This window comes from Polyodon spathula, chromosome 1, assembly GCF_017654505.1.
Source record: "Polyodon spathula isolate WHYD16114869_AA chromosome 1, ASM1765450v1, whole genome shotgun sequence".
Lineage (NCBI taxonomy): Eukaryota > Metazoa > Chordata > Actinopteri > Acipenseriformes > Polyodontidae > Polyodon > Polyodon spathula.
Genome location: NC_054534.1, coordinates 85,764,829 through 85,780,728, shown reverse-complemented (window position 1 = coordinate 85,780,728; position 15,900 = coordinate 85,764,829). Strand labels below are relative to the sequence as shown.

General features: G+C 36.1%; 1 protein-coding gene across 1 annotated transcript in view; it reads left to right on the top strand.

The window, feature by feature from the left end:
• The first annotated feature begins 3,016 nt into the window (after nucleotides 1-3,016).
• Nucleotides 3,017-15,900, top strand: part of LOC121323621 (protocadherin Fat 4) — a 98,570-nt gene continuing 85,686 nt past the window's right edge. Inside the window, exon 1 of the mRNA XM_041264776.1 lies at nucleotides 3,017-8,648. Within this exon, the coding sequence (XP_041120710.1) occupies nucleotides 3,540-8,648 (5,109 nt within the window). The 5' untranslated portion in view covers nucleotides 3,017-3,539. The remainder of the gene's footprint in view (nucleotides 8,649-15,900) is intronic.

Below are 15,900 nucleotides of genomic sequence, written 5' to 3'. Positions count from 1 at the left end.
CTGGAAGTGTAAGGCAACGCTTTGCCAAGTTATACAGGTGTGGATATCAATTAGAAACAGTCCTAAAACTAGGCTACCCAAAGGTATCTGGCATACTTTAATAAAGTCCATATATGCAGCACGTTCGTTGCCATGCTATTTGCAGCAGATCAAAGGTCTTAGATTCTGGTATAGTAAACAAACTTGTTAAATTTGCTGACGACACAAAAATAGGAAGAGTGGAAAAGACTGATGCAGCAGCAAAGGTCATACAAAATGATCTAGACAGCATTCAGAACTGGGCAGACACATAGCAAATGACATTTAATAGATAATAGTGTAAGCTACTGCACGCAGGCCATACAAATGTGCATAATAAATACCATATGGGAGATACTGAAATTGAAGAAGGAATCTATAAAAAAGACCTAGGAGTTTATGTTGACTCAGAAATGTCTTCATCTGGACAATGTGGGGAAGCTATAAATAAGGACCACCAAGATGCTTGGATATCAAGGGAAGTAATGTTCAAATTTAACAATGCATTAGTAAGACCTCATCTAGAATATTGTGTTCAGTTCTGGTCACCTCGCTACAAAAAGGACATTGCTGCTTTAGAAAGAGGGCAAAGAAGAGTAACCAGAATTATTCCGGATTTAAAAGTCATGGCATATGCAGAAAGGCTAAAAAAATGTAATCTATTCAGTCTTGAACAAGGAAGACTATGCGACGATCTGATTCAAGCATTCACAATTCTAAAAGATATTTACAATCCAAGGGATGTTTTCGACCTGAAAAAAAGAAACAAGGACCAGGGGTCACAAGTGGAGATTAGATAAAGGGGCAGTCAGAACAGAAAGTAGGAGGTACTTTTTTACACAGAGAATCATGGGAATCTTGGACCAACTCCCCAGTAATGTTGTTGAAGCTGACACCTTGGGATCCTTCAATAAGCTGCTTGATGAGATTCTGGGATCAATACGCTACTAACAACCAAATTAGCAAGATGGGCCGAGCAGCCTCCTCTCATTTGTAAATGTTCTTATGTTCTTCAGACTTGGTTTTGATATGAGAAATCCTGCTTTAATACATGTATTATATCATTAGGATAGCTATACAGTACCACTCCACCACACACATTGTATCGATGAAAAATAATAAAGTTTGAGGAATTCATTTATTCATTTTGACAAAAAGAACAAATATGTTTCCCACACAAACATTTGCATGCAAACCAAAGTGCACAGTATCTGTGTTTCATTTGGTCATCCCATGCTGTTTAAACACTTAATTGTGTTTTTATTTTAACACCAGTATTGTCCGAATAACCAATGTGTGTGTGTGTGTGTGTGTGTGTGTGTGTGTGTGTGTGTGTGTGTGTGTTTTACTGTACAGTATAGTTGAATGAAAAGTATTTGGGGTTGTCTAACTATAGTGGTTAAGTAGCAACATGCTGTCCAGCTATGGCCAAAAGTTTTGCACCAGCTAGAATTATATATATATATATATATATATATATATATATATATATATATATATATATATATATATATATATGAACATAATTTAGATATTTTATTTAACATCACATAATCAAATAAACTACAAAATGATATCGCTACCGATAGTCTACCAGAAGCTATAACAGTAGTACAGTACAGTATTTCATGTCATATTTTTCAACTTTTGTCAGTTTTTCTTTAAGCATAGGGAAAACTACAAAGTGCTATGTAATTCAATATGTAACGTAACATTATTCAACAGGTTTTATTCGACTTTATGAAGCAAAATGAGTTTATTGGGTGATGCAAAACTTTTGTCCATAACTGTAGGTAAAAATAATTAGTAGCTTTCTCACAAGCTGCCATTAGAGGGCACTGTTTACCCATAAATTACACCACAATGCTCAACCACTGCAGTCAGTCCAGCATCAAGAGTTTCAGTTTTGAAGTTGCGGTAGAAGGGTGTAACTTTAGAATTCTTTTCAATGTCTATATCATTTTATTAAATGCAGCAGTAACACAGCAGGTTTAAAATATATAATAATTTACATATATGCTGGTGTGTACTGTATTTGTATAAATAAAGATATATCTGTATCATTAATTAAAAAATAAAATTTAACATCCCGTATTATAAATTTGAATTGATAGTACTTCAACCAAGTTAAAACAATAATATTATCTCCTGCACCCGCTCTTATTTGAAAGTATATCATTTAAAGAATAATAGCATTCGAAATATCTATAATCAGAAAGTATTGACACAGAATGTAACTTGTGAATTTAGAAACTAATTATAATGCCGAATCAACTGCTCTCTTTTGTACAAGGTCAGTCTGATACAAGATAAACAGTATAATGCATAATTAAAACACTCACACACTACATGCTTGTGCTGCAATTTATCCACCCATACTTGTCAGAAAAATAACATACTCATTTCACTCTGGCAAAAAAAAAGAAAAAAGAAAAAGAAAAAAAAAGGACAAAAAACTTCTTATTTTAAAACAATAGCTAATTTCTGCAACCTGACAGCCATTCTCTGTTCTGAAACAGTTAATAATAAAACAGGACCTTGCGCATTCCTAGACAACCCTCCTAATCCCCTTTGGGTTATTATAACAGCTAACGGTCCTGGAGCCAGACATAACTCCTCCCACTTCCCTCTTAGTGGTTGTCACTTTTTCTGATTGGCATTGGAAGCATCAATCTACACAAAGAAGTGATCCCTTTGGAGCCAGAAATATGCATCAAGTGGGCTGGACGTGACAAACTAACCAATAACGTGCCTGTTAGGGGGGACTTTGCAAACCTGAGCATTGTCGAGCTGAGTTGCTGCAAAGCTTTGCCTGAATGAGAGAGGTATCTGCTGTGTTATAGTGCTGTAGCAGAGAGCAAACCCGCTGACTGACTGAGGACTAGTGATAACTTGAGAGCTGCTTCAATCAGTTGCAAGTGTATCTACACTGAACCGGGATACTTTTTTGTTTGTTTGTTTGTTTTTTTTTTTTAGTAATGTTGAAAAAGGATAAATAAGTTAGCTATTCAGTAAAGGACTGTGTGCTAATTGTATGAAATCCATGGACAAATAAAATACAACAAAATAAACATTATAGGGTACTCAAGTGCTGCTTTCAGAGGTTTCAAAACAATGTATGTTCAGAAGTAATACAGACTTTGAAATACCAATTATTTGGTTTGATTTTAGTCTTTTTTTTTTTAAACTGATACGTACAGGATATATTTGCCGTACTACCTGATGATCTTGGAACATAGTGTTTTGTTTTCTTCGAGCTGGAGGCGGACAGGAGTATACTGACAGACCATACTGTACCTGCATTTAAACTTTATTTCTGGAGTTGAGGGACAGATGTTGGTGTAAAAACAAAACAAAACAAAACAAAAAAAAACACCTAAAGAAGAAACTGGCTATTGTATTTCACATATATTAGACTGTTGGGCCAATATTAACATTATGCCTTGTTGGATATAATTGAACAAAGTTGATGAATTGTGGTAAAGAACGTTGCCTTGGAAAGGTGGATTTGGACTTTTACCATGGCGCTCTCAGGTAGGAGTTTTCACAAAGTTTACATGGTTTTGTTAATATTGTGGGCTTTGGGCTTGAAAAATGCTGCATCCAGTCAACTTCGCCAAGAGTTTCAGGTGCTGGAAGAACAAGCTATTGGCACCAGTGTGGGCACCATAGTAACCAAACCGAGTTTTACTTATAGATTTAGTGAGAACCATAGACTATTTGCCATCAATGGGACAACAGGTGAGATTTATACCACATCAGTTATTGACAGAGAACTTTTGCAAAGTGATGTAATCAACGTGGTGGTCCTGTCTAGTCAACCTACCTATCCGACAGAAGTAAGAATTGTGGTAATGGATATTAATGACAACGCTCCCGTGTTTCCAGATCCATCTATTGTGGTGTCTTTTAAAGAAGATGCAAGCAGTGGTAGGCAAGTTATATTGGACACTGCCACTGATTCGGATATTGGAAGCAATGGAGTAGATCATAAAACTTACCAAATAGTGAAGGGGAACGAAGACGAGAAATTCCGTTTGGATATTACAGTCAATCCAAGTGGAGAAGGGGCTTTTTTGCATTTGGTTTCAACTGGAGGCCTGGATAGAGAATCAACCCCATTTTACCAGCTCTTGGTTAAAGTGGAGGATAAAGGAACACCTAAAAAATATGGGTTCTTGCAAGTAAATGTGACTATTCAAGATATTAATGACAACCCACCTGTTTTTGATGAAAACCATTATCAAACAAGTGTTTTTGAAGATGCAGCGGTTGGATCTAGCATTCTGCAGTTAACAGCAAAAGACCAGGATGAGGGAGCGAATGGAGATATCAGGTATTACTTGGACGACGGGACACCTTTTCAAATTGACCCTAAAGCAGGTACCATTAGCATAAAGGAAACGTTGGATTATGAAAGCAAAAAGCAATACTCCTTAACAATTCATGCTGTGGACAATGGTGTACCTTCCCTTTCAGGTAGGTCAGAGGCAACCATTAAACTATTGGACGTTAATGATAATGACCCAGTGATTAAGTTCAGATATTTCCCAACTAGTTCCAAATATGCTTCAGTAGATGAAAATGCTCAGATTGGCACTGTAGTGGCCCTATTGACAGTTTCAGATTCTGACTCATCTTCTGCTAATGGGAATATTTCAGTTTCAATTCTTGGTGGGAATGAACAAAGACACTTTGAGGTTCACACCTCCCCTGTTCCAAATTTAAGTTTAATTAGAGTGGCCAGTGTTTTGGATAGAGAACGCATTTCTTCTTACAACCTGACTGTGTCAGTGTCAGACAATGGCTCACCTGTGGCAAGGTCTTCTTTCGCTAGCTTGGTTATTTTTGTAAATGACATTAATGATCATCCTCCTGTTTTCCAAGAGAGTCTGTACAGAGTTGATATCAGTGAAGATGTACCCAAAGGCAGCTACATTAAAGGGGTTTCAGCAACAGATGGTGACTCTGGGCAAAATGCCAACCTGCGATACTCCATAGTGTCTGGAAATAGTTTGGGTTGGTTTGACATCAGTGAAAACAGTGGTTTGGTGACCAGTGCTGCCTTATTGGACAGGGAGATTGCATCAGAAATTGTTCTGAACATCAGTGCCAAAGATCAAGGTGTCCAGCCCAAAATTTCTTACACTAAGCTCATAGTAAGCATAACTGATGTAAACGACCAGCTTCCTACTTTTATGCAGAGTTTGTACCATATCTCTGTAACAGAAAATTCACCACCAGGTACTGAAATATTAGTGCTATCAGCTACAGACAATGATTTAGGAGCCAATGGTACCGTGCGGTTTTCTTTTGATGCAGAAACCCCAACCCAGTTTCAGAATCGTTTCCGTCTGGATCCAGTTTCTGGGAGATTAACAACAGCAACAGAATTAGACAGAGAAGAGAAAGAGACATACCTGCTATTCATCCAAGCAACAGATTTGGGCACCCCTCCACTTTCCTCACTAACTAAAGTAAACATAACTTTAAAAGATATAAATGATAACAGCCCTGTTTTCTATCCAGTCCAGTATTTTGCTAACATTAAGGAAAATGAACCACCTGGCTCTTATGTCACTACTGTCTCAGCAACAGACCCTGACCTGGGAATGAATGGGACTGTTAGATATTTTATCACAGCGGGGGACACTTTCAAATTCCAGATAAAAAGTAACACTGGTGTAATCTCTACTAGAGTTTCACTTGACAGAGAAGAAAAAACAGCATACCAGCTGCAAGTGACTGCAGCTGATAGTGAGAACCTTCGCTCACAAAGCCAGGCAATCGTCACAATTACTGTCATAGATACACAGGACAATCCCCCTTCCTTTAGCCTCAGTGTCTACAGTTTTGTTATCTTTGAAAATGTTGAACTTGGCTCCACTATTGGCACTGTTTCTGCTTCCACACTTGACCTGAACACCAACATTTCTTACTTAATCACATCTGGGGATCAAAGAGGCCTGTTTACAATTAACAGGGCCACAGGTCAAATCAGTGCAACTAGTCCTATTGATAGAGAAGAACAAGCATTTTATCAGCTAAAAGTAATTGCGAGAGGTGGAGAAGTGACTGGAGAAGCTATTGTTAACATTACTGTAAAGGATTTGAATGATAATGCACCACGCTTCCCTCATGCTGTTGAACATGTCGATGCAGTTGAAAACTGGGAAGCCGGGCATACAATATTTCAAACTAAAGCTGTTGATCCTGATGAAGGCCCAAATGGTATGGTACTGTACAGCCTTAAGCAAAATCCAAAGGGACTTTTCCAGATTAATGAAAAGCATGGACAAATAACTTTAACTGGACCACTTGAAATAACTACAAGTTCATATCAAATTGAGGTTATAGCATCTGATATGGGTGTTCCTCAACGCACGTCCAGCCTGATCGTGACTGTAAATGTATATGACGTAAATGATAACCCACCCATGTTTGATCAACTTTCATATGAAGTCACCATTTTGGAATCTGAACCAGTGAATACTAGATTCTATAAAGTACAAGCCACTGACAAAGACTCAGGTTTAAATGGAGAGATTACATATGATATCCTTGGAGGAAATGTAAGAAATACATTTGGCATTTTTCCAGATGGGCAGTTGTTCATTAAAGCAGACTTAGATAGGGAAGACCAGGACAGGTACGATTTGCTTGTGGTTGCAGCAGACAGAGCAGTTGATCCACTCAGTGCTACTGTTAATGTAACTGTTATTTTAGAAGATGTGAATGACAACCGACCCCTGTTTAACAGTACAAACTATGTATTTTATTTTGAGGAAGAACAAAAGGGAGGGTCACTGGTTGGAAGGGTCTATGCTGAGGACAAAGATTTTGGACCTAATGGTGAAGTAAGGTATGCCTTTGAAACACCACAGCAACATTTTGAGTTAAACGCCATTACTGGGGAATTAACTAGCATGCAACAGTTTGACAGAGAGGTGCTAATGAGGCAGAGAGGAGCTGCTGTGTTCAGCTTTACAGTTGTATCTTCAGATCAAGGATTACCCAAACCACTAAAAGATCAGGCTAAAGTCCAGATTTATATCAGAGATATTAATGACAATCCACCCAAATTTACAAAAGACATATATCAGGCAAATATATCAGAATTAGCCCACAATATGACACAGGTGCTAAGAGTCTCTGCCTCAGATGTTGATGAAAGTAAAAATGGGTTGATCAGCTACTATATCAGTGAAGGGAATGAGGAAAAACAGTTTGCAATGGACAGCAGCACAGGGCAAGTTACACTAGTAGGAAAGCTTGACCATGAAGCTACTGCTTCTTACTCCCTGACAATTTCAGCTGTGGATTCTGGAAGTACAGCACTTTCTTCATCTTGTGTATTAAGCATCAACGTGCTCGATGAAAATGACAACTCTCCTTCATTCCCCAAATCTGCTTTGATTGTGGATGTCTTGGAGAATATGAGAATAGGAGAACTAGTAGCATCTGTGACTGCAACTGATTCCGATTCAGGTGATAATGCTGAAATAATTTACAGCATTACAGCAACAAACAACCATGGGACATTCAGCATCAGCTCGAACACCGGGAGCATTTTCCTTGTAAAAAATTTGGATTTCGAAACACAGTCTCTCTATAAACTAAACATAACAGCAGAGGACAATGGGAGACCTCCAAGGTCATCATCAATGCCAGTAATTATACATGTCAGAGATTTTAATGACAATCCTCCAAGTTTCTCTGCTGGTGATATTTTTAAATCCATTGTGGAAAATATGCCTATTGGTATCTCAATAATGACTGTAACTGCTCATGATACTGATGCAGACATTAATGGCCAGCTGGAATATTCTATTGTGCAACAGACACCAAGGGGAAACCATTTTTCTGTAGATACTGGAAGTGGAACAATATATACAAATGCAGAAATTGATCGTGAATTTACCAATCTCTTCGAATTGACTATCAAAGCCACTGATCAGGCTGTTCCAGTAGAATTTAGGCGCTATGCCTTAAAGAATGTAACTATTTGGGTAACAGATCAAAATGATAATGTTCCAACATTTATATCCCAAAATGCACTTGTTGCTGAATCAACTGTTGTGATTGGCTCAATCCTGACCACAATTGTGGCTTTTGACCCAGATGAAGGCGCTAATGGAGAAGTTGAATATGAACTTGTGAGTGGGGATTCCAACACCTTTATAATGGACCGCTACAGTGGAGACATCAGGGTTGCATCTTCCCTGGTACTTTCTAAACTAATATACAGTCTCATTGTGTCAGCCACTGACCTTGGGACAGAAAGGAGAACATCAAGCACAGAACTGACCATTATCCTAAAGGGTTCTGATGGACCAGTCTTTTCACAGCCAAAATACATAACTATTTTACGAGAAGGGGAACCAGTTGGGACCAGTGTCATTTCATTGGATGCATCTAGTCCCAGAGGCTCTGAAGCCTTAGTGGAATTTTTCATAGTGTCAGTGCGCTGTGATGGAAAACCTGTTGGCCGGCTTTTCACCGTTGGACGCCATACTGGTATCATCCAAACTGCTGCTGTCCTGGACAGAGAGAGAGGCTCCAACCTGTACCTTGTGGATGTATATGCAATAGAGAAAGATGCAAGCTTGCCCAAGACGCAAAGAGCTGAGGTATGTGATTTTTAAATTATTTATTAAATATTATTACAACCATTTTTTATTATTATTTACAACCATATTTTGATTCCAAAATATCATATAATATGGAGTAATATGCTGATTACATAAAATGGCACTAAAAAGGCTCATGAAACTGCTTTTGGCTGTTGTTAAAGAAGTCAATTCTGTGCAGAACAGGTTCAGAAATATCAAACTGTATTTAATTCATCAAAACAAAACTATAAAAAAACATTCTTTAAATGACATTAAAGCTTTGTTAACAGAGTCTACATATTTCATTTTTTATAAAATAAAATAAAATAAATTATAAAAGAAAACAAAAAAAAATGATCTGTTTCTTAACCCTATTTAATTAATTGCATTTTTTAACCTAGCAAGCAGTAAAATAACTTCAGGGTACATTGTTGTCTGAATGAGTGATGCAGTGGGCCTCATACAGGACTACTCCCCTTTTCACCTCTTTCAAGGGTTGAGATTTCAGTGTAACAGGATAAGTGAAATGGATCTTGGCAGAGCCTCAGCACTGTTTTTTATATATGTATCTGTCAGTGAATTCTGTGACCAAGGGAAAGAGTGCAGTATTGTCCGGTGCTTGATCATGAGCACATATTTCTGAGCTTAAAACCCAAAATAAAAAAAAATATATTTGTATTAAACTTAGTTAAATGTTAATCATTTGTAACACTCATGGAATATTATGGTGCCAGTTAAAAATTCATACAAAAATATACTGCGGATAATGCTACCGTAATATGAAAAGTAGATTTTTTTTTTTTTTTTAGTGGTATAGAATGTTTTACTTAAAGCCTTTGAACAGGGTGGTCTTTTGGTCATTTCCTGTGTCACTGGTTTTGCTCTACAGGGGATAAGTGACCATAAAATTGAGTTACCTTTTAAGGCTTCCAGAATTAGGCCTTTCCTTTAAATACAACAAATGCTGAAACATAAGATATCCTTTCCAAATACATACAAAATGCACCTCTTCAGCTTATTTTTAATTTTCCCTTGGGGATATAAAATAAGTCCTATGAACTTCAACACTGAAATAGTACACCTACCTTGGGTGGCAGAGAGCACCAACCACTCATTAAATCAAAAACAAATGTTGGTATTTCAATGCATTTGGGAATTTTCAGTTGGAAGCTAAAATATGTTGGTATAGGTTTGATGTTTTGAGTTTTTTAAATGTATTTTTGTTTTTTTCCAAGAGCAAATAACATTATTTTGCAGTGCTTCTCTGAGAAGTTGGTTTCATATTATCAAATAATCAACCTTGTGATGTTAGCATAACGTTTTAAAAGTTTGAATCTAATTAGATGCATTTACAGCTTTTTTAGGTAAGAAGAAAGTTTGGGAATTTAAGAATTAATAATATACTGTGTTTATCAGTAGGATGTCATATAAAATAGATTTAAAAATGCACAAATCTATTGTCTATATCTTTCACACATTAAAACCAATAATACATTGAAATTGTGAAAGAAAACGTATGCAGCACAAGCATACCCTTACATACATCAGCAAACATATAAATATGATCATTTTATAATTCTGGAATTACCTTCCTGTCAGCCAAAATGACAGACTACTGTTCTCATCTCTAAAATTATCATGCAAGTTAAAACCAAAAAAAGTAATTTATTTGCCCTCTCTCTGTTGAACATCCAGCTGAATGTTTACTAAAGGATAGCAATTAGATTTTAACTTCTCATGAGCATTTATTTTGCAATGATTGCTAAATATGTGTTGTTTTCTTTAAGATAAGAATAACAAAGAGGCTTTGATGTAATCAATGTATCAAGGGTTGCAATCTTAAACAACCTTAAACCCCTGTGAGCCTGCTGTACAAGGAAATCACTTGTGAACGGGTTTGAAGGAGCAGAAAGTAGCCCTTCTTTGGTGTTTTGGTTGGAGACGTTAGGTGGCTTAAGGTTGTGGAGTCCACAGTGATAGCCTTTTTATTGGTTATCATAACACATTGAGTTGTAGTGGCAGGAAACAGTTTCCTTTGCAAAAGGCAATATGATAGAGAATTCAGTAGTGCACAGCATATACATATTACACTGCACACAAACCTTGTTACAAAAGCCATATTATAATGTTACAGTCAGTTATTTTACTGTGAAAACACAAGACAGTTCAAATGATAACAGAGAAGCCAAAAACAAAACTAGAACTGATTTTTTGTTTTGTTTTGTTTGCCACCTTCAGTGACAGATTTAAGGCAACACTTGACCCTTTTAATGACAGAGACTGAAGGAAGTGGGAGAGCAATTGTTATTTCTAGGACTGGACTATGTAGGCGGGAGCTTCCACGTTCCTGGCTGTATACTTGGACTGAGGGAGTACAGATGGCCAGAGTAGATAAAGGTTTCTTATTATTGTTTGCTCGACACAGTGTCTCTGTTTCTCACTCTGTGAGTGGAGATTCTCTGCACAGGATTTAGCAGCGTCATGTAGAATACAAGGGTTTAAAAGGGTTATGAGCAGAGGAATAGGAGCCCAAGAAATCATCCAGCTGGAAAGAAAAGCCTTGACACAAATTTGTAATTAGAAAATATAGATGACAATCAGTGCCTCATCATTGTTTGCTGTGTACCTTCCTTTGAACAAAAAACAAAAAAATGCGTTTCCAGTATGTTGTTAATTTGCTGTAACTTTTATATACCTTTTTTTTTTTTTTTTTAATGGTTTGCACTTCAAAAAGTGGTTAGTGGATATAATAGTTTTTATTATGTCACTGCATGCTCTAATTACCATTGTAAACGACTGTGCTTGATTTCTGTTTCTTTTTAATCATATTGTTAACCTGCCTGTTCCTAGGTATTCATTGCATTTATTTTTTTGCTTTAATGATTGACATGTCTCAAACTCCTGACAGTTAAGCAAACTCTTTGGGGTCAGTCTACAGCAGATTAATTAAGCTAATGTTTGAAACTGGTTTATTATTTTGTGACATTTCCTAGACTGCCCAGGTTAAACATAAAATGTTATGTTTTGTTTAGGAATAACCCAATTTAAAATAAATAATTCCTCATTTGGATGTATTACTCAATTATCATTATTACTATTTTTTTTTTTTTTTCTTGTACTGTGTTTGTCTGTGAAGAGGGTGGTGGGGTCAGCTGAAATTCAGCAAAGTTTCTGTCAAAGCTGTTAACAATGCCAGGAATATGTTACGTTAATGGGATCATTGAAGTGTTAAAAAAACGTTTAGACTTCTAACAATGAGGTGCATTCATTCTACACATTAGTCAGTCAATATCAGAAAGCTAGTCTGAAGCAAACTTTGCCTTGCAGCTAATGTTTTTTTTTTTTTTTTTTTTTAAATGTTATGTTGTTTTAAGAGTATCCCTGTTCTTGATTATGAAGAAGCAAATGCACAGGGGGGGTTCTTATCTTATATAATAACATCAAACTGGGAAATAAATTTAGCCTCTTTTTTGGCAAACAAATAGATGACACTGATTTATTACCGTACTGAAGGAATACAACCTAATTTGAGAGGGTCTTGCTAGAATGTAGCAATCCACAAATATTTAATCAAATTACTCTTTGCAGTATTGACAGAAAATTAATATATTTAAACAGCATTCTACAGTACAAATGAGCAATTTAAAGTTTAGAGTGCAAAAATCCTTGGCAATGCCTGAGGTGCATCTGCAAAGAAATTCTTGTGGACAACTTATTTTTATTTCAGAGATACATTACTTTCTACTGTGGATTTGATTGTCATGCCTCATTTACAGTATTTTTTTTTTTTTTTTTTTGTCTACCGAACACATGGACAGTGCATGTGGATCTTATTTCTGTATGTTTTCTTGATCTCAGCATGTGTCCTATCTATTAGTCTGTAAGCGGTAAAGCACCAGAGGATGGAGGATGAGCATCATAAAAGAATTAATCAGAATATCTCAGATGCAAAACAAATAACGTTTTTGTTATGCTGATAACATTTACACATTTTTTTTTTTTTCAATTAAACATATCTTATTAAATATGTATGTGTATATATAATATACATACATATTTAACAAGTAAATACATGAATGTAATGGTGTTCTGTACTCATTTAGTGCTGAGCATGTGGTTCTATGTTCTGCAACAGTTACTGATTAGGCGGCTGGCCATAGTACTGCACCCAGACAGGGCCTCAACAGACCAAAGCAGTGAGGGCGGCTGGTCTGGTTAGAATGATTTGAAAAATCCAAACTTAACCACTTTAAATAAACCTGAGGGGTGACTGCATGCGCTATTTACATGTATCTGCACTTAATAAGATACAGTCATATTAATCTGCTTCTTTATTCCAAAGATGTTATTTAGAACGTTTTTATTTCTATTTTTTACCTTTTTTTATTGTAGTGTGTCCAATTATTAATTTACCCCCTTTTCTCCCAATTTGGAATGCCCAATTGCTTTTCCCCTCACCACAGCAATTCCCCACAAGGCTCAGGAGACCCAAAGGCTCAGTGGGCGTCCTCCAAACCTACCACCAAGCCTGCTTCCTTTTTCACGCAGGATCACGAGAGCGGATGTCAGTGAGCTTCTGACCTCTGGAGGCAAAGACCAGACCTGCAGGTGACCGCCTTTGAGCTCACTAGGCGCCTGGCCAGCATGGGTCGCTATAGTTTGATTAAGAGAAGCATTCCCTGTCGGTGTGGCCTCCTTAACCCGCAGGAGCTCTAGAGCCAATGCCACGCTCCTTTAGAAGTCCCCAGTGAAGACCAGCCTATTCGCACACCCAGGACTTGAACCTGAGCTGTATGACTCGCCCTGCGCACCACACGGCTGTGCTTTTACCAGATGAGCCAGTCAAAGACCCTGATATTTATGCAAGTGTATTAGAATGTTGTTGGTTTCTTTAACAAAAGTCTAAACAAGTTTTATGCCTACAAAATATATTTTTTTGTATTCCATCAACCCATCAGGTCATATCAAAGACTTGTCTGACAACCATTAAACTGAAAATAAGGTGATATGCACCGCAGTGCAAAATAGCTGGTAAATGAAAACCCAATTGTAATTTGAAACCCATCTCTGTAGTGGACTTTAATGGTATGTCATTTAACCTGTTATTCATTAGTTAAGTGCCACTGCCTTCAGCTGAAGCCACTACTGTTGTAGAAAACTGTATTATTAATGTCCACTACAAGCTAAAGCAAACTACAGCTCACAGATGCTTTTCATTTATGTCAGTGGTGGCTCTAACACAAGATGCTATTATTCTCAATTTTCTAAAGTTGAATTCATATTCCTCAGCATGTTGCTACAATTCTTACTTGGTCTTTGCTTCTGCTGCTTTTAAATGTAGTATATCAGTTTTGTTTTTGTAAAGTTTGCATATTATGTTATGAGGTACTTACAAAATGGTACAGTGCAGTTAGTTAAATGTTTCTTTCTTTTTTGTATAAGTGCAGAATACTAGCATTCTACACTACGGTGTTCTTGTACTTTCTTTAATGGAACAGTGATTTATAGCATTTTAATTCAATCCTTATTTGATAAAAACCATAAGGGTTGTTGTATCAATACATAAAGGAAACACTTGTGCTTCCCACATGAAACTTGACATTTATTGAAGAGGAGGAATTTTCATATAAATAAAAAAAAAAAAAAAGAGATTGTTTATAACAAATAATAGGTGAATATCCAAATATTTTTTATAGTTGGGAATATACTGGGAAAAATTGTGCGATATGTACAACCCGATACAACAAAAGCCTATGTGTTTCTTGAACACTGTCATGGTGCCATGTGTAAAACAAAAAAAAAAAAAAAAAAAAAAAAACGTTAATACAATTCAGTTTAAGTCTTTTTTCCCCAGAATTATAAATATATCTTGCATATATTACAAATATATATATATATAGATATAGATATATATATATATCTATATATATATATACAAAGATCTTAAATGTGTACAAGATATCATTTCTTAAATCTTGTAAGTCTATATCATCATTTATCTAATTTTATAATATTTAGCAAGTTTTGTATTAAATGCTATAATTTTATATATATATATATATATATATATATATATATATATATATATATATATTATATATATATATAATATATTTAATATTTAGCTAAATATTTACTGACCAGCTAAATCTGGAGTTTGTATGCAAATAAGCTCCGCCTGCTTTGTGCTTTTTACGTCAGCATTCTTAGTAGGGGAGGATGATAAACTGTATATCCCCGGTCTTCGATCAGGTTCACGTTCAGACAGACATCATGGCCGATTCCAATATAATTTACATGAAATTATCGAGCGTGCAGTTGCTGCTGGTGTAAAGTCCACCATACACGGGGCGATTTATGTCGCCGGCGATGTGTCGTCAGTGATTTATCGTGAGAACCTTCTCACCATACACGGGCCGATTTTTGTCATTTAGTGAAAGAATGGCAGAAGGAGAACTGCCGGTTTTATGTGCTTCTGCAGCTCTTGGTTTGAAAAACAGTTAATATGCTGTGTGTACACACACACACACATATTATATGGACTATAGTAGCATATACCAATCAAAAATTATAGCAGATCGGCGTACAATGTAATTTTTTTAAAGAGTGTGCCATATATGTAAGGTACTGTACTTAATATTGTAACGACCCGGTCAACCGGCAAGCTGGCAAGAGGATTCTGTATATGAGAAGTGTAGTGGAAGACAGAGAATAACCGAAACAAATTAAGAGAAATACTAATTTAAGGGTTTTATTATTTTGGCGTGGACCGTGGCTAACAGCAGTTCAGTTTATTGTAAAAAAATAAAAAAATAAACTGTAAATTTTGGAAAACAAAGACCCTGCTTTTGTGAGTCTGCTTTATTTTTACACAGCACTACAGTATCATAGCGTGTCAGTGCAACATTATCTGTTATATTAATTGTCTACGAAGTAGGACTAAATTATTTATTTTAAATTTTTGCAGTGTACAGTAATGTGAACAAAGCATCACAACATATTTTTTTTTTATTACCAGTAGCCTATTCGCTAAGTATAAAGAAAATGCTCTATAGCTGTAGATATTTATTTAAGTTTATGTACTTATTTATTTCAAATAAATGAAGCACGTATGTGTGTGTGTGTGTGTGTGTGTGTGTTTTAAACTAGACACCCCATTTTTTGACAATCTATCTGTCTCCTGATGTGTCTGCTTTAGTGAGGGATAGACTACATTTTTTAAATGTAATTTCAAAATGTATTTTCTAATATTAGAGATTGGCCTTTAGGT